General features: G+C 41.8%; 1 protein-coding gene across 1 annotated transcript; it reads right to left on the reverse strand.

Moving 5' to 3' along the window:
- Positions 1 to 260: 260 nt before the first annotated feature.
- LOC127621926 (claudin-15-like) lies at positions 261 to 13099 on the reverse strand. The gene is made up of 5 exons (XM_052095743.1): positions 12883 to 13099; positions 9253 to 9417; positions 9025 to 9106; positions 1093 to 1203; positions 261 to 381 (listed from the first exon to the last, which is right to left on the reverse strand). The coding sequence occupies exons 1-5, from the start codon at positions 13097 to 13099 to the stop codon at positions 261 to 263; spliced, it is 696 nt and encodes a 231-aa protein (XP_051951703.1).
- Between the last annotated feature and the right edge of the window lie 6879 nt (positions 13100 to 19978).

Raw genomic sequence — 19978 nt, forward strand, 5'->3', positions numbered from 1 at the left:
TACAAGCTTACATTTCTCAGGACTCTTCCTTATTATGGTCTGGGGGAAGTGTGATTAATTGCGTACTTTTTTTAATGCGTTATTTTTGGTAAAATTAATCACACCGAATTAACGCGTTAAATCGACAGCCCTATTATAAACATAATATTATCAATCACTGCATTTGACAAAGTCATTGTATTGTGTGGTCTCTGTGTTTTGTTACAGTCTGTAATATCTTGACTTGGCTGATCCCACATATGCAGTAAACTGTCTGTTCCTTACACATATGCGTTGAGTCCATATTGGCTAGAAGTGGCGTGGGATGTTGCAAGGGCAGTTTGATCTGCACTCCTGGATTGAGGCTGGTAGGAGTACGTCCTGAAGTTCTGAAGATCTGATCTGAAATTGACAAACAAAATAGTTGAAAATTAATAGAAACTAAAAAATGGTTTTATAATTATTACTACACGGAACACAAATTCAGATACGAGTTCAATACAAGTTAAGCTCAATCGACAGCATTTCTGACATAATGTTGATTGCCACAAAAATATTTCGACTCATCCCTTCTTTTCTTTCAAAAAAGCACTTACAATGGAAGTGAATGGAGCAAATCTGTAAACGTTAAAAATCCAGTGTTTCAAAAGTATAGCCACAAGACATAAACAATATTAAAGTAAACATGATTTTACTGTGATTAAATCACTCAAACTTGTATTAAACCGGAATATTCCATTTATGTCATGACTGTAGTAACCTGAAAAATCTAATCTGGTAGGTTACTAACATAAGATAATGTGGCAGGTCGGAGGGCGGTGCCGGGTCATGATGCTACACACCTGGCCCCTAATCAGGCTAATTAAGCCTCCAAGAGGGATAAGGGCCGACCGGAGACGGCAGTGTGAAAGAGAGAATTACGGGCACCTGCCTGTATGTGTTTGTGTGTGTCTTTTTATTTAATTAAATATTATTTATATTGTTAAGCCGGTTCTTGCCTCCTCCTTTCCCTTGTACCCCCCTTTGCAGATACTTATACAATTTATAATTATTGTTACATGAAATGGTTACCGAGTGCCATTTAACAAGACATGTGTTGCATAATAAACTCACTTTATTTCTTCTGGGCCATGCAGTCTACAGGCACACAGTAAGCAGCTGCCGCCACATAAAGCCAGTGTGGCTGAACTCCAACCAATGTACAGGCCATCTCCGATTTCATACCTTAGCGCACAAAGATGTTTATTAAAAATTAAGAAACTAACATTACATTGATTACAAAAAAAGTATGAAACCACAAAAGAGACTCTAAAACCATTTAAAAAACAAGGTTTTCTTATTTATCTTATTATCTTATATATTCTTATTATCTAATTATTAGATTTTATGGTTTTATGACTTGATATTCATGGAGAAACTACATGAAATGTTGTACTTCTAAAAGTTAATCGGTCACTCTGCACGACTGTTTAATTGAAAAAAGTCACCTTTTTAAATATGCACATTCACTTACACATACAGTATATAGGGAAACCTGGGCCATTTGTCACACTTTTTACTCCATGGAATATTTCTCCGGGTAGGTTTATTTTTGATAGTCTGTTTCTATCTACAGTGCATCTGGAAAGTACTCACAGCACTTCACTTTTTCCACATTTTGTTATGTAACAGACTTATTCCAAAATTGATTAAATTCATTATTTTCCTCAAAATTCTACAAACAATATCCCATAATGACAATATGAAAGAAGTTTGTTTGAAATCTTTGCAAATTTATTAAAAATAAAAAATTAAACAAATCACATGTACATAAGTATTCACAACCTTTACTCAATACTTTGTTGAAGCACCTTTAGCACCAATTACAGCCTCAAGTCTTTTTATGTATGATGCTACAAGCTTGGCATACCTATTTTTGGGCAGTTTCTCCTATTCTTCTTTGCAGGACCTCTCAAGCTCCATCAGGTTGGATGGGGAGCGTTGGTGCACAGCCATTTTCAGATCTCTCCAGAGATGTTCAATTGGGTTCAAGTCTGGGCTCTGGTTGGGCCACTCAAGGAGATTCACAGAGTTGTCCCATAGCCACTCCTTTGTTATCTTGGCTGTATGCTTAGGGTCGTTGTCCTGTTGGAAGACGAACCTTTGCCCCAGTCTGAGGTCCAGAGTGCTCTGGAGCAGGTTTTCATCAAGGATGTCTCTGTACATTGCTGCAATCATCTTTCCCACGATCCTGACTAGTTTCCCAGTTCCTGCCACTGAAACACATCCCCACAGCATGATGCTGCCACCACCATACTTCACTGTAGGGATGGTATTGGCCAGGTGATGAGCGGTGCCTGGTTTCCTCTTTGAACTCTTTGTTTCATCAGACCAGAGAATTTTGTTCCTCATTATCTGAGAGTCCTTCAGGTGCCTTTTGGCAAACTCCAGGCAGGCTGTCATGTGCCTTTTACTGAGGAGTGGCTTCCGTCTGGCCACTCTACCATACAGGCCTGATTGGTGGAGTGCTGCAGAGATGGTTGTTCTTCTGGAAGGTTCTCCTCTCTCCACAGAGAAATGTTGGAGCTCTGTCAGAGTGACCATCGGGTTCATGGTCACCTCCCTGACTAAGGCCCTTCCCCCCCGATCGCTCAGTTTGGCCGGACGGCCAGCTCTAGGAAGAGTCCTGGTGGTTCCAAACTTCTTCCATTTACGGATGATGGAGGCCACTGTGCTCATTGGGACCTTCAATGCTGCAGACATTTTTCTGTACCCTTCCCCATATCTGTGCCTCGATACAATCCTGTTGCGGAGGTCTACAGACAATTGCTTGGACTTCATGGCTTCATGCATGTTAACTGTGGGACCTTATATAGACAGGTGTGTGCCTTTCCAAATCATGTCCAATCAACTGAATTTATCACAGGTGGACTCCAATCAAGTTGTAGAAACATCTCAAGGACGATCAATGGAAACGTCTCGGGTTACATGTGTAACCCTTGTTCCCTGAAAAAAGCGGAACGAGATGCTGCGCTGCTAAACGCTACGGGGAACAACTCTAGCTGTGAACCGAGCTGAAATAGTGTGTGTAACACGTCAATGAACATTGACCGGAATTTATAGCCTCGGCTGATGTAATCATTAGATGCACCTGCGGCCAGGCTATAAATGGATACGTCACCAGGTGTTGTCAGATACTTCTTTTTGAAGAGCAGTCCTGGGACGTCCCAGTGCGGCAAAGCAGCGCAGCATCTCGTTCCGCTTTTTTCAGGGAACAAGGGTTACACATGTAACCCGAGACGTTCCCTTTACAAAAAGCTTCACTACGATGCTGCGCTGCTAAGCGCTACGGGGAACGCAATACCCACGCCGCCGCACTTGGGGCTGTCCGGACCCCTACGGTTGTGCAGTGTACTCACAAAACCGCGAGAGGTCTCAGACATGAGCTTGAGATGTCGACTCAAGGGCATAAGTGCCCGGAGTAGCATAAACATCTAAACCATTCAATTTTGATGAAAGTGTGTGGAGAGGACCAGCCTGCCACATCACAAACTTGTTTAGGCATGGGCTGAGATGTCGACTCAAGGACATAAGAGCCCGGAGTAGCAAAGCATCTAACCCATAAAGTTCGATGAATGTGTGTGAAGAGAACCCTATCGCAACACAAACTTGTCATAAAAACTGATGAATGTGAGCGGAGAGGACCAGCCTGCCGCATCACAAACTTGTTTAGGCATGGGCTGAGATGTCGACTCAAGGATATAAGAGTCTGGAGTAGCAAAGCATCTAACCCATAAAGTTCGATGATTGTGTGCGAAGAGAACCCTATCGCAACACAAACTTGTCATAAAAACTGACGAATGTGAGCGGACAGGACCAGCCTGCCGCATCACAAATTTGTCCAGACATGAGCTTGAGATGTCGACTCAAGGGCATAAGAGCCCTGAGTGGCAAAACATCCAAACTATAAAAATCTAATGAATGTGTGCGGAGAGGACAACCTGCCGCATCACAAACTTGCTGCAGAAGGAGACCTCTAGCCAAGATTTTAGAGGAGGAGAGCCCTCTGGTAGAGTGCGCCCTAAAACCTACTGGCGAAGCTTGACCGCGTGCCTCGTAGGCCCGGGCAATAATGAGGATGCCTCTTTGAGGGCACCCCGTCCACCAAGCCATGGCAAACCGCAGTGGCCACATAGAACCTGGCAGTGGCGAGGCAAGTGCTCGCTGACAGTTCTTTCTACAGAAAATCCAGAACTGAAGCAAACTGGCAGTAAGCTGGTTCTGTAATAAGAACTTTAGTAAAAGGAAACGCATGCAGGCGCATTTGTGCTAGGTATGCGTTACTACGATCAGCCCCTCCCGAGGGGGGGGGACTGGGCGACTCGGGGAGAAGTAGAGGAGACATTGCGCTATCAACAGAGGCGAAGAGGTCCTCTTCTGCCCTGTAAAATCTACCCAGATCAGTTCCAAGTGGAGGGAGCCCTAGCACTTGAAATGGTCTCGATAATCTCAAGAGAAAACCCTGTGAACCTCATTTGGTACCCTTAGGGGCCAGACATGAAAGGTTTCACAATTCGGGCCAAGGATGAGAAGGTCCTCCCTGTTCGGAATCGCCCAAGGCGAGCCGTCGAGGAGAGGAATTAGCTCCGAGAAACATATCCTGTTCGGCCAGCGCAGCCCCATTAATAGGAGGCAAGACCCTTGCTGGTGAACATCGCCAAGACTCCCGGGAGCAGAGAAACCGGGGCAAGAAATGCATACAGATGCATTCTGGGTCATGTATGTGTCTTAACGTCCAGACCCAAGGGGGCTGGGTGATTTCAGGGAGAAGTAGAGGAGACATTGCGCTATTCATAGAGGCGAAGAGGTCTTCTTCTGCCCTAAGATCTCACCCAAACTTGTTCCAAGTGAAAAAAGCCCGGCATTTAAAAAGGTCTCGATAACCTCAGGAGAAAGCCCTGTGTCCCTCAGTTGGTACCCTTAGGGGCCAAACATGAAAGATTCCACAATTCGGGGCAGGGATGAAATATTGCCCTGTGCCTGAGATAGAAGATCCTTCCTGTTCAGAATCGCCCAAGGCGAGCCGTCAAGGGAAGAGATTAGCTCCGAGAACCAAGCCCTGTTCGGCCAGCGCGGTGCTATCAGTAAGAGGCAAAAACCCTTGCTGGCGAACTCTGGGCAACTACTACCTTAGGGTGGAGTTCTTAACTCCCCCGTTGGTATTTTCTGTCTGGACCGTAAATCTGCTCCCGTATACGGGCATCAAGGGATATAACTGACCTGAGTGACAGGAGCTTACCCTGGGCCCTAAGGAGAATCCGACGTGTCAGAAATACAGCTGACAAGAACGTGGGTCTCCTTGATGATTTATGTAAGAGGCTACCGCTGTATTGTCCACCTGCACCAAGACATGGCAGACTCAGGAGGAGGTATTTCAGGGCCAGAAAAACCGGGGTCTGAACCACATAGAAAGGGAACGAAGCCTGAGGCGCATAACCCTTTTTAGCCTAGGGGTTTTGGCCCTTGGAAGAAATCCCCTGGCTTTTGGCCACAACAAAAACGGTCTCATGAGCAGAAGGTCCAGAGGGATCACCGTGGACGCGGTCGCCCTGAGACCTGGAAATTGTTGATAATGATAACAGTGCAACCTTGACCTAGCCTGACTTTGCTCAGGGTGATCTGAATGGACTCAATCCTAGCGGGAGACAGTTGTGCCCGCATTGTGATTGAACCCCATACGATGCCCCGATAGACAGTGTTCTGAGTGGGAGAGAGGACGCTTTTCTTGGCGTTGAGCCTCAACCCCAGAGAAACAGATGAGCTAAGACGATGTCCCTGTGTTGAACTGCCAGTTCCTGGAACTGCGCTAGGATCAGCCAGTCGTCTACATAATTCAGAATGCAGATGCCCCGGAGTCGCAAGGAGCCAGCACTACATCATGCATTGTGAATGTGCGGGTAAAAAGGGCTAGGCTGAGTGAAAGAACCTGACCCTGGAAGACTTCGCCCCCGGAAGTGAACCTCAGGAACTTTCCATGTTGTGGCAGAACTTCTAAATGAAGCATAGAAGTGCATCATAAGATCGATGGTGACTAGCCAAACGAGTTGTAGGGCTTGAGACACGACCGTCTTGACAGGCATCATCTTGGACTTGAACACCCACGGGTAGTTCAAGCTTTAAGATCTAAGCCAGATGCCACCCCTCACCCTCCATGGGAAACGGGAAGTATTTAGTGTAATAACCTAACTCTCTCTCTGGAAGGGGAACACATACCATGGCCCCTTTAACCAGGAGATGAGTTTTTTTTTTTTTTTACATAAAAAGAAATCCGGTTCACGGTAGTGAGAACACGCCGTTGAAACACGGAAAAGCGGCGAGTGAATTAAATCCTGATGCCCTTATAAGACCCACAGAAAATAATATATCCGGCAGAAGTTTCCACGCTGCCAGGATCTCTGAGATGGGTATTATATTTTAACACTTCATATTGAGGGGTTGTCGAGTGTTTCGCGTCCTGAATAAAATGCAGGAACAGAGAAAACACCCAATTTTGACGGAAGCCTCTGCAACCCGAAACACCAAGAGGTTGCTTCGAGGGGGTACCGGGAGGGGTGAAGTGACGCACGCGCCCCGTCCCGAGTGGAGCTACCCCCTAATCTAGGCGCAAGACCGTCAGGGTTTTCTCTTACTAGAATTTATAGTCCTGAGGTCTTGCTTCGGGGGCTGGCGAGTGCGGCGAGACTGTCCCCAATCCCTGGGAGGAGGAGCACGACTCGCCACGCTTTGCTTTTGAGCCTCCCTTCAGTCAGGACCGAGGCGGGTCTGAGGCTTGCTCGTCAAGCGCAGAACCCACACTCAGGTCATCCAGGAGGTCAGCCTGGTACGCCTGTAAAACAGCATAGTGTGCAGAGCAGCACCAGCATGACCTGCTGCTTGATAAGCCCTTCCCACTAAAGTGGAGGTTGTCCTACAAGGCTTTGAGGGGAGTGAGGGCTTCTTAAGTGACGATGACGATGCCGAGCCCGGCAAGAGATAGCCCGCAAGCGTCTCTTCGACCGGCGGCATCACTGAATACCCCCGTGCCTCAGCACCCACGATAGTCGAATATAATGACGTCGAGGGTATGTGAACACGGGAAGAAAATATATATATATCTATATATATATATATATATATATCTATATATATATATAGATATAGATATATATATATATATATATATATTTTATTTTATTTATTTATTTAATTTTTTTTAGGGGTTCTCCATGAGCGAAAAAGCTCTTCATGGAGGTTATCAAAGAAGGGAAGGGACCCATGAGGCGTTCCCTTTCTTAGACTGGAAGATAAAATCTATCCCCTAATTTGGAGCATTTGGGGGGTCTCTTTTTCGCGTGGCCAGTCCAATCTGGCAACCGCACGAGTAACAACATCGAGCAATTCCTCCGTAGATTTTCTCTCGCGGACGCAAAACTCGGATGCGGGAAGAGAATCGCGATCCACCTCATGATCCGAAGAAGCGTCGGAACGCGCTTCGAGATCATGTGAAGGACCAGCTGGGTTTGGGGAGAAAGTGAGAGAAAGGGAACAACCCGTCTCTTGCTCCTCAGCCAAATCCATGCAAGAGCCCCACGAACAATCTTTTTTTTTCGTGAGTGCTGACTCCCGGAAGCAAGCGAGGCGAGCACGACGCACTCTGCCTGTTAAAGCAAATCGCAGTGCTTGCACCCGCCCTGCTGCAACGCGAGAGCAGCGTGCTCTTACCCCCAAACAAACAGCAAAAACTGATGTGTGTCGTCTTCAGCTATAGAGCGAGAAGAGGGGAACATGCACCGTTTGCGGCTTTCAGTCATTCTCTCTTTTTTTTACTTTTTTTTAGAAATATATATATAATATTTTCTAAACAGAAGAGAAAAGAGAACAACGTTCACTGCACACTGCCTAACTGATTCTAATACCAAACAGAGGAAAGAAAGTTTTGACAGGGTTTGTGAAACACACAGAAACAGAATCGCTCTGAAAAAAGAGTTTCAAACGACACCTGGTGACGTATCCATTTATAGCCTGGCCGCAGGTGCATCTAATGATTACATCAGCCGAGGCTATAAATTCCGGTCAATGTTCATTGACGTGTTACACACACTATTTCAGCTCGGTTCACAGCTAGAGTTGTTCCCCGTAGTGCTTAGCAGCGCAGCATCGTAGTGAAGCTTTTTGTAAAGGGAACAGGATGCACCTGAGCTCAATTTTGAGTGTCATTGCAAAGGCTGTGAATACTTGTGTACATGTGATTTGTTTTGTTATTTTTAATAAATTTGCAAAGATTTCAAACAAACTTTTTTCATGTTGTCATTATGGGGTATTGTTTGTAGAATTTTGAGGAAAATAATGAATTTAATAAATTTTGGAACAAGGTTGTAACATAACAAAATGTGGAAAAAGTGAAGCGCTGTGAATACTTGCACTGTATAAATGCACTGTAGGCACATACTGTGACTTAAAATTGAGGCATTTCCATATCGTAATGGAACATGCTTTTTAATAACATATATGGGATTTTCAGCTAAATTGAAACAGAACAGTATCAAACCATTGTTTTGCCAACAAAGATTGCAATTAATACACTGAATACATTTCTAACTTTTAAAACATATGACAACTTGCCTTGACATTTAAAAACATGCTCTAGCCCTCAAAACACAGTTTAACCTTTTGACTAAAACCTACCTTCATTATATAGTTTTCCCTTGTATACATAGCTTGAATAAAAACGTGAGTGGATTTATTGTGTTTACTTGTATACCAAACAGCTGAAAATATGATATTGAAATAGGATATCCAAATATATCTTAAATTAAGAGGGTTTTAAACTAGGTGCTTCAAATCAGCATTGTGTAGTTAGATTAAAAACTTTGTAGTTCCTGAGAAATAGCCCTTGTGACAACTTCCCCATGTGAAAACCTTGATCTCCCCTACACATTTTAACTGAAAAAAAAAAAAAATAGATAATAATAATAATTCTCAACTGCTCTACATTCTAATTCATTAGGCGACACATTTTCCACTTACTTTGTTCCAGGATAAAGTGGGTCAAAGAATTCCTGAGTGATTTTGGAAGCATACCAAGACACTGCAATCATGGTGCACAGACCTGAAAAATGTCAATGAATTTAGTTTTCAGACAGGCTAGCCTGGAGTTTATCCATCGTATCTTCGTGCTTAGACATTAACGGTTGACATTTTGACATTTCCTACACCAGTACCACAAGAATAGATGCCACTTGGTGACATAATTACCTTGCAGTATGAAGAAGACCCCTCCGATTCCTGTGATCCGATCCTTCATGATGTAATTCTCCCCTCCTATTTTGGAACACTGCATACCCACAAGAGTCGCCACCAGTCCGAAAGAGCCCATCACAATAGACGTGATCATTAGTGCACGGCATGCTTGGATATAACCTGAGAAAAAAAAGGGCAGGGATGGTAAGTTTATTTTCGACATGAAAAAGTGGAGCAGACTTCTAATGGCGTAGCCTCAATAGTCTGAGTAGACTGTGAAGGTCATTATGGGAGCACAAACACTGTTGATTTCCAAAGAGTTCTACATAATTTCCTTCAGTCAAAATGAAACTTTGTCTTATTAAAATTGTATTGTGAAAGTCTATTATTTTAGCTATTGTTATGCTGGCTATACAATTGCATTTATATAAAACCTGAAAAAGTGACATTCATTCCCTGTGTGTCGCTCACTTTGACGTTGTGTCGAAGAAGGGACACTAGGGGTCTCACTTGAGAGCCTTGCGCATCTCTGAACTTGAGAAAAGGCCAATGAGAAATTGGCATACACAATTTGCATGTCCCTCCACCGGACATACGGGTATAAAGGGAGGGAAATATGCGTCTGTCCATTCAGATTTTTTCTTCGGAGCCGAGTGGTTTTGTGATCAGCGAGCTGCAGTCACTTACTGTTCCACTCATCTCTGTAGAGCATATGATGTTGGATCTATGCGATTTGGGGATGGCAGCGGGCACAGTTTCGCTGGGTAGATCCCCACGAACCAACCACGCCCCGGCACACTCTTTGACTTCCGTCCTGGCTCGGGGTGACAGCAGCTCACCTCACCTAGCGGGATTGCCCGGTGCTCCCCTCCAAGGCCTGTAGGATGATGTTATCACTGACCTCCAAAGCCTACATCACTGCTGGACAGGCCGCCTCCGCCCTGCATGCCATGGACCTCCTGCAAGTTCACCAGGCCAAGGCACTCAAAGCACTTGGATAGTCCTGACCCCGACGTGTTGCAGGAACTGCGCTCAGTGACCGCCCTTGCCCTCAGGGCCACGAAGGTCACAGTGCGGACACTCGGGCAGGCGATGCCCATCCTCGTGGTCCAGGAATATAATCTTTGGCTGAACCTGGTCGAGATGCGGGACGTGGACAAAGCACGCTTCCTAAACGCCCCAGTCTCCCAGTTCGGTCTCTTCGGCGACACCGTGGAGGAGTTCACCCAGCAGTTCTCAGCGGTGAAGAAACAGACGGACATCATGCCCCGCCGCTGCACCAGTGCAGGCCGTGCTCCATCTGCTCGATGAGGACGTCCTCCTGAGGCTTCAAGCACTCCGCAGGAAGCACACGCCCCCTGTCCCCCGAACGTCCTTGAGGATCCGGAAGGCACCCAAGCGTTCCTGAGACGTACGCATCCAGGGAGCGAAACGTTTGCTCCGGAGCTGGTAGACAGACCACTCCGTCCCCCAGTGGAGGGCCGGGAGGAGAATCCTCAGTTCAGTTTATTTCCTTTACCGCACCCCCTTCGAGCGGCAGTACCCACGTTCTCAATAAAAGAGCAATTCCCCCATTCCCTGGGTCACCTGGCCCGCAAATGCCGTTCTCATGGCAACCCAGTGCCACACTTCAACAGTCCAGCAACGCTGTCTCCAAACAGAGGCTTTCCCACTGGGTTGCTGATGCTTATCACACCCAGGCCGTGCCCGTCCCCTTGTAGGTTTGAGCACACTCGACGAGAAGTGTGGCATCCTCGTGGGCACTGGCCAATGGCATCTCCCTAGCAGACATATGCAGAGCAGCGGGCTGGGCAACACCCCAATCCCTTCACAAGATTTGACAATCTCAGGATTGAGTCGGTCTCGTCACATGTTTTCTCAGGTCCGAGCCGGTAGAACTCGGTAACGTGGAACAACTGACCGGGTGTACCGCTTGCACCTAGCACCTTTCCCCTCCACTGAGGTGATCATATGTGCTCTTATCCCAGGAGATCCCACTAACTCGCCTCCCTGGATGACTCCTCCCAAGCTCTCTGGTCCACAAATTCAGCGGAGGAATTCCACGACCAGACCCACTACGGGTACTGAAACTACTCTGTACTGGAATAGGTGCTCCACAGGACTGGCCCCTGTGTGGATTAACCTCCTGAACCTCATTCTCAGATCCTCAGTGCAAAACCTGAATGGACAGATGCATATTTCCCTCCCTTTATACCCGTATGTCCGGGGAAGGGACATGCAAATTCTGCCTGCCAATTTCTCATTGGCATTTTCTCAAGTTCAGAGATGCGTGAGGCTCTCAAGAGAGACCCCTAGTGTCACTTCTTCAACACACCGTCTCGTTCCCTCCATCAGGGAACGGAGGTTACAATAGTAACCCAGATGTTTTTGCTCAACATCTTAGTTATTGACAGATCTTATCAATCAAAAGTAATTTAACAAATATTTATGCTAATTTACATTTCGTGCATGTAAATGTGTTTTGTGCCCTATAAAAAAGCCCATCAAATGCCAAGGAAAACAAAAACCCTCTGACAATTACCAACAATATAATTTAAGACACAAAGTTTAAAACTATAGGTTCTTATAGGTAATACTATAAATATTTTTTTCAGTGTGTCGTAACTAGTACCTCATAAATTGCCTATATCTATACAATATTGTGATCTATATAGTTTAGTTGTTTAGAAATAAGCAATGCATCAATAATTATCTCTATAATGCTAGCAAAGACGGGAATTCACGGCAGTTGTGCACAATACATGCAAGACATCCATAAGTTGCTCAAGACGTTTTTATAGATTGTTGATTTGGTAATAATGTTGCCGTCCACGGTTGATACCCGCCAGTACCTGTTCGGAGGGCACCTCCGACCAACACCCAACCCAGAAAACCGAGGAAAAAACCCAATGCCTCGACAACAGGATCCATATTGTTACTGGTTATTTGGTTATCAAACAGTTTTTTCAAATGTTGACTTCAAATGATGCAAAAAGGCTATCGGTCGTCTAATCCCACGTAACAGATGCATGAAGTTTCCAAAAGTTTCTGTGCATTTCAAAGGCTGGATCTTAGTTTATAATGCTTTCACCAAAGGATTGATGATGATAGGAAATATCTTTAAATTCAGTGGTTAATATCCCCATCCCATCCCTCCCCCTTTATCAACTAGTTCAACGAGGGATGCCACAACAGGTGTTACCCCAAGACTGTCTAGAACACAATGTTGATTTGGCTTCTGACTCCAGTGTAACATTGTGACTTACTGTGAATGTTTTTTAAATATAATTTCCCAATAAAAGTTGGCCATTTGGATTGGAATATTGTCTTTTAAATACCTTCATTTTTATGTTTTAGCTACTTTCGAAAGGTCTAATTCTAAACAGAACATTTTCATACACAAACACAGAACAGTCTTTATGAACACAAATTATTTGCAAAAATAAATACACTATTATAATACCTTTACTTGACTAGGAAAGAAGCCTTGCTGAGATTAAAATGGCCAATTAATAAATAAATAAAATGTACATTTTAATTGTAACATATATATATATAAGCAAATTGTATGTATAATTTTAGCAACAACATTAATACTGTGAGTCATAGGTAGCTACTATAACGGTGTACATAGATGATGTTTACCTGGTAGAGCGAACATGGACTTAAAATCCCAACAATTGTAAACACCAGAGGAGTCATCTGCACAGGACATCCAGAGGTTTTCAAAGATGTTGGCGGTAGTGATGACGCTACCATCTGTCGATGACATTTTCCAGTAGTGATTATGCAATGATAATAAAGTACACATGCACCCCAAAAAACCTAAGACGAGTGCAATAATTTGCAGTGTGTTTTTCATTGCTCTCGGGGTCTTCTGTTCTTCTAATGTGTTCTGGATGACTGTGGTTCAGTTTATGCTCTCTTGTGTTTCCTGCAATTTCCAAGGATCATAGGTAAGGTTTCTTAGATAAGCCTGAAGTACCCAAATCAATGCCAGATCACTTTTTCAACACCACTGTTAGCTAAACTTAGACATAAATGAATTAAAAATAATAAAGATATATATATAAAGAAAAAACTGAATAAGGGTCAATTGTACAACTTTGGCACTAAATCCGATGGCCAGAAATAATAGGCTGCAAATTAAAGAAAAAGAAAGGATATGGATATTCCAAGCGTCTTAAGCAGCTCTGAAAAATACCTTCAAAAACACTACGGCATTCCATAACATACTCCACCAATAAATGGAATTTAACCTTGTAACGAGCATTAAGGACATTTTTATGATTTTATTATACAACAGACCATGACTAACCCTGTTCAATCGCCCATAATTTATGAATTGCTCATTCACTCCACATTGTGTTCAACTCCAGTATAAATTTAAATATGAAAAGATCCCTCGTTTTATCATGAACCATTACTGAATTTGATACATGGTTCTTTGAGAATAAAACAAGATATTGATGTTATATCATACTGTAGATTCTTCACATCAGCATATTTAGGTTGTTTAAATCACCACAGTAGATGGTTGTCCGAAGAAGCACAGAACAAAACAATTTTTAATTTTTTTTTTACATAAATACATGAACATTTTTGCCATCCTGTGGCCTGACAGCATTCCCATGTAGACTCTGAAGATCAGTTTAGTAGACAATATTTGTTTATTGTGGAGTTGTCAAAGTTATGTGTGATTAATAGAAAATAACTCACACTATTGTTGTATTCTAAAAAACCTTTGTTTAAAAAAAAAGAAAACAAACGTGCATCTGATTACACTATAAAACATCATTTTAAACATGAGTCATTAGTTAATCAGGAGTATCTTTAGAAAGACAAACAGTGTCAGATATGAATGTTTAGAATATAATTGTTTGAAATCCATACATGTATATGGGCAGGGTTGTGAGGGTTACTTTTGAAATGTATTCCACTACAGATTACAGAATACATGCTGTAAAATGTCATTTGTAACATATCCTGTTAGATTACTCAGGGTCAGTAACGTATTCTAAATACTTTGGATTACTTCTTCAGCGCTGGGAGATTTTTTTCACTTGTTTTGACTATAGAACTCTGCAAATACACATTTTAAAAATACATTCTCTGAAAAACCTAAATATCTTATGCAGTGTTGTTTCTAAAGCAAGATAAGCAAATGTATCTTGTTTTAATGATTTTTTTTATATTTTTACAGGAAAAAAAATATTAACAAGAATATGATTTTTGCCCTAACATCAAAGGTCTTACTAGAAAAAAGAAATTATGATCTAACATGTATTTTCTTGATAAAAATATGATCGTGTCTGGTAACATGCGCATGTAAAATGGCTAGAAATAGCATTTTAGCTTAGCGTAAAGCTAACAATTCACACAAGGTTTATTTCTATTTCTGCTGCTCCAAACTTTCTTCAAACTTATTTCTCTGTCTGCTCGTATGAATGTATCACTTCATAAGAAAGTGTTTCACCGCTGTTCAAATGCACTTTGGATTGCATCATTTATATGTATAAATGTTTTCCATCTGAAAGGCTAAATATTAAATGAAACAATTGACAATAAAATGCAAAGTAATCTCTTCAGTAATCAAAATACATTTTCAGTGTTACTGTATTCTAAATACCGATGATTAAAATTGTAACTGTAGTGGAATACAGTTACTTATATTTTGTATTTTAAATACGTAATCCCATTACATGTATTCATTAATCCCCAACCCTCTATATGTGTAATGATTGATGAATGTTTGAAAAATGTGCACATTTCCAGCTGTTAAGCATTAACATGTTCAAAGAATAGTTAAATATGTGCTTCAATGCCTTATCTTTGACCCTTATGTGCTGTTTGCATTGGAGGGACTAAATATGAATATATGGCTTTCTTTTTTTCCCCTGTTAAATATTTTTACTGTACAATGTATAGTTTATTCTGTGTATTCTGTTTAGTGTTGGGTGTCATCAGATTACTTTTAAGCCAAATATTTAGCGTAATACATTACATTTTAGAATTATCGTTACAGGTACTGACTTTCAATTACTTTTAAGTATATTACTAGTTACACCTATTACTTAAATAGTATTATTTAAGTAGATTACATTTAAAACATAAATGACACTTATTCACGCAATTATCTTAAGGAGCATCAGTTAATGTTCACATCAACCATCAGAATGGGAAAAATGTGATTTCAGTGATTTTGACTGTGGCATGATTGTTGGTTCCAGTTGGGCTGGTTTGAATATTTCTGTAACTGCTAATCTCCTGGGATTTTCAAACACAACAGTCTCTAGAATTTACTCAGAATGGTGCCAAAAACAAAACACATCCAGTGAGGGGCAGTTCTGTGGACAGAAATTCCTTGTTGGTGAGAGAGGTCAATGGAGAATTGCCAGACTGGTTCGAGCTGACTGAAAGTTTACCGAAACTCAGATAACCACTCTGTACAATTGTACAGAGCTTAATAGCATCTCAGAATGCACAACACATCAGACCTTGAGGCGGATGGGCTACAACAGCAGAAGACAGCGTCGGGCACTTTATTGGGGCCATTGTTTTCCAAATAAGGTTCTCAGTAAGTGTACAGTTTGCATGTGCCCCCTAACAAATCAACCAACAAGGAGGCCATATAGCCATTATTTTGAATTTGATGAGCGATTGTATGTTAGAAAGTAACTTAAAATGTAAAGTAATTGGTAATGTGATTATTTTTCCAGTGAATTAATTAGTGAAGTAATATGATTACAAATTATTAAAAAAAAATACTTACTCAACACTGATTGTGTTGCATATGTATTGTCTCTAAAGCTTTTTGAGGGGACATTTCCTAGTGCAGATTGGTGGCATTTTTAACAGACTATTGAATCTTTGAGAAAATATTCAATTTTCAGTTTACTGAGGATGAAGAGAGGATGATTTAAGATGGAAAAAGTTGTAGTTTTAAAGTTCAGTGATTCCAAAAAGTGATCCAATAAAAGCATTAAAATGAATGGCAAGCATAAATCTTGGCGCCCTTATTTAACAGCATGATTACTTATCATATTGATTTCATTACCTGAAGTGAGTTCAACAGGTTCATACTAATGATATTGTTCAGTCAATGCAGCTGTTGTGATACATTTCAACGGTTAATATATAAAGGACAAATTTGAACATTTGTATGATAAACAATTTTGGCAATGTGTTGGGTCGACACTTGATGACCAAATCTGGGTCCTGAGGCAAAGCCAAATTATGAATTACTGAATGAATATACTGTATGAATTTATCTGCTGTGTATGCACATGTCCTGCTGAATTTGTTATCAGTTTATTGGTTATTACGATATTGAGACAAGGAAGCCTTTGATGTCTTATCTTCTATCACTTTCTAGCTTTAAGACTGAGATATAGACATTATTATTAATTTTAATATTCACAGACATACCTTTTTATCACACTTAATATGGTACAAAATAGGGCCTTTTAAAAATGAAATAATGTACGTTTTTTGTTCAATAAGTGGCGAACAGTAGTGCTTATACTTCAGAAACTAGTGATCGTGAACCTCAGGACGTTCAAATAGATATTATATGAACAAGATGTATATGTATATGTATACTGTATATAAATACATATATTGATATTACTTTTTTCTTTTTTTTTATCGTATCCTGTTATCAAAATCATTACCATTAAACAGACCAAATTTTCATTTTAAAAATAAAAATATTTATTTGATAATAATTTGACAGTAATTTGGGTAACAGGGTTGAATGGTTGGGTATAATAAATGCAGCCAACACTACAATATATTTCTATTAAATAAAATTAATAGAAATATATACATATTAATGTCCTCCTGCCATGATGTACGAAGGCTCCAAATAATGTAATTTATTAATTATAATGACCAAAAATGTCAAATTAAGTTGCATCCCACATATTGTAACAGCATGATTTCCCCCCATTACAAAACAATGTAATGTTCCTTGACACTGGAAAGTGGAAAATTGGATGGAAAATATTCAGGCATTCACTGACTACACGTCACTTTCCATGAAAAAATAAGTTAAACACCTCTATTTACAAACCTAACTATTGGTTGGAAAAAAAGTATAGTTTCAGGTGCTTTTTTATATTCTTATTTGACAATGGTAACATATATAATATCAATTCTACATATTATGTTATTTTGTGTAACATTGTTGTTTGATTTTAATTGTTGGATATGTCAAGTAGGTCAAGACCTCTGACATGGAATATGCCCAAATCACCATTTTAAGATGGTTTATAGACATTTGAAGACCTATTTTTCAGGTTAACCCTCCTATGGCATTCCTCATTTAATAAAAATGGTTTCCTCTACAGTTGTGGCCAAAATATTGGAACCCTTAGTAAATATGAGCAAATTAGAATGTGAAAAAAAATCTGCATTGTTTATCCTTTTGATCGTTCGTTCAAAATATTCACAAAAGTCAATTGAAAGGGGAAATATCTCATTATTAAATAAATATTTTTCTTAAAAATATTTTGGCCACAAATATTGAAATTCTTATGAGTAAAATATATCTGAAGTATATTACCATACATATTTTACATTTTTTAGAGCTCCTGCGTGACTAAGAACATGATATTTTCAGCCATGACTTCCTATTTCACAGGGGTATAAATATGAGGTAACACACAGGCCAAATTCCCTTAAACATCAGTCACAGTGTATTAGACTAAAGAATATAGTTCTGATGTGTGGAAAAAGTTTGTTGAGCTTCATAAAATGGAAAGTGGCTATAAGAAATAAAAGGGCAATAATTAAGAATCCCAATCAACTGCATTTCATTGTCTTTGTACTTGTACTCTGCACAATGACAATAAAGTTGAATCTAATCTAATCTAATCTTAAGAACTGGACCTGGAAGAGGACGCGTGTCTATATTGTCTCCACGCACAGTGAGGATGATGGTTCGAGTGGCCAAAGAATCTCCAAGGATCAGAGCTGGAGAATTGCAGAAATTAGTTGGGTCTTGGGGTTAGAAAGTTTAAAACATTTAAAAAAAAAATATCAGACATCACCTACATCACCAGCAAGCAAGCAAGCAACTTTATTTATATAGCACATTTTTAAACAACAGACGTTGCCCCAAAGTGCTTTACAGAATAATAACATGAAAGTCATACAACAAAAAACAGACATACATTATTCAAAAGCTACAGAAAATAAATACGTTTTTAAATAAGACTTAAAAGTTGTAATCGATGGAGCTGATCTCACATGGAATGGGAGACTATTCCAAAGTTTGGGACCTACCACGGAAAAAGCACGATCTCCTTTTGATTTTAAATTACAACGAGGTACCTTTAAAGGTCGTTGATCGGAGGACCTGAGAACTCTAAAAGGAGAGTAAGGAACTATAAGATCTCTGATGTACTGCGGGCAAGGCCTGACAATGCCTTGTAAACAAACAAGAGAATTTTAAAATCAATCCTAAATTTGACCGGAAGCCAATGTAGGGATTGCAGTACCGAGTAATATGTTCTCTCTTTCAGCACCCCGTTAAAAGCCTTGCCGCTGCATTCTGCACTAACTGTAGGCGGACAAGCTGAGTCTGGGGGAGACCGATATATAAAGAATTGCAGTAGTCAAGCTTAGATGTAATAAAAGAATGAACTACAATTTCAAAATCCTCACTAGATAAAAAATGCTTTACTTTAGCAATTGATCTCAGGTTAAAAAAAAAAACACCACAAGTTGTTTGGGAGAGTTTCAAGAAAAAAGCCTCTGCTCTCATTCAACAACAATCTCAAGCGTCTTCTGTTTGCCAGACACTACTGGAACTTCAAATGCGACCGGGTTCTGTCCCCCGAGAATGCCGCCACCTGGCGAGGTCGCCCTGTGCTCTCCTTCAAGGCCTGTAGGATGACGTCTTCACTGACCTCCAAAGCCTACAGCGCCACCAGATAGGCCACTTCCGCCCTGTATGCCAGGGCCCTCCTGCAAATCCACAAGGCCAAGGCTCTTAAAAATCTGCACTTGGGTAGTCCTGACGGGGCCGTGCCCCGTCTGCCTGCCAAGGATGTCCTCCTGCGGCACCTAAGAAACACACAGCTCCGCCTCAACCTGGGCCCGGTTCACAGCCCCAGCGTGGAGCACCCCACAGGAGGCGCACCCCCCGTCTCATGAACCCCTTCGAGGACCCAGAAGGCTCCCAAGCGTTCCTGAGACAGACGACCCAGGGACCAAGATGTTTGCTCCGGAGCTGGTAAGCAGACCACTCCATCCCCCGGTTGAGGGCCGGGAGGAGAATTTTCAGTTAAGTTTATTTACTTTGCCACACCCCCTTTGGGCTGCGGTACCCACATTCTCAATAAAAGATCAATTCCCTTTGTCTCTGGGTGACCTGGCCAGCAAATGCCGTTCTCATGGCACTCTGCCGCCACACCTCAACAGTCCCGGCATATTGGATGCAGACCTCTCTCCTCCAGCCCTACGACTGTTGTCCCCCGGCCGGCTGGTTCTGACAAGTCTAGAGGACGCCTCCGCAGGGCCTCCTCCTCAGTCACTAACCCACCCCCCGCTGGGTGTGCAGAGCAAGGTAAGTGCTTAGAGTCTTCTATCAGCACCAGAGGCTCGGGACGTGTTTTTGCCTCCCGACGCCACATTACCTACTCCACCCCACTGCGAAGCCCCGCCGGGTGCGTCAAAAATAATCGTCCCCTTAGTGCCCATAGCACGGAGCTTGGACACGTTGCTCTCGCTTCCC

The sequence above is a fragment of the Xyrauchen texanus genome, chromosome 3, assembly GCF_025860055.1.
Source record: "Xyrauchen texanus isolate HMW12.3.18 chromosome 3, RBS_HiC_50CHRs, whole genome shotgun sequence".
In the NCBI taxonomy this organism is placed as follows: Eukaryota; Metazoa; Chordata; class Actinopteri; order Cypriniformes; family Catostomidae; genus Xyrauchen; species Xyrauchen texanus.

What these genes read in the sequence shown, in the direction of transcription:
- LOC127621926 (XM_052095743.1), bottom strand. Translation starts at nt 13,099, where the DNA reads ATGAAAAACACACTGCAAATTATTGCACTCGTCTTAGGTTTTTTGGGG. An exon ending in GGTCTTCTTCATACTGCAAG is followed by an intron (nt 9,107 to 9,252) that starts GTAATTATGTCA and finishes GACATTTTTCAG; the next exon opens with GTCTGTGCACCATGATTGCA. An exon ending in CATGGCCCAGAAGAAATAAA is followed by an intron (nt 382 to 1,092) that starts GTGAGTTTATTA and finishes TGTCAATTTCAG; the next exon opens with ATCAGATCTTCAGAACTTCA.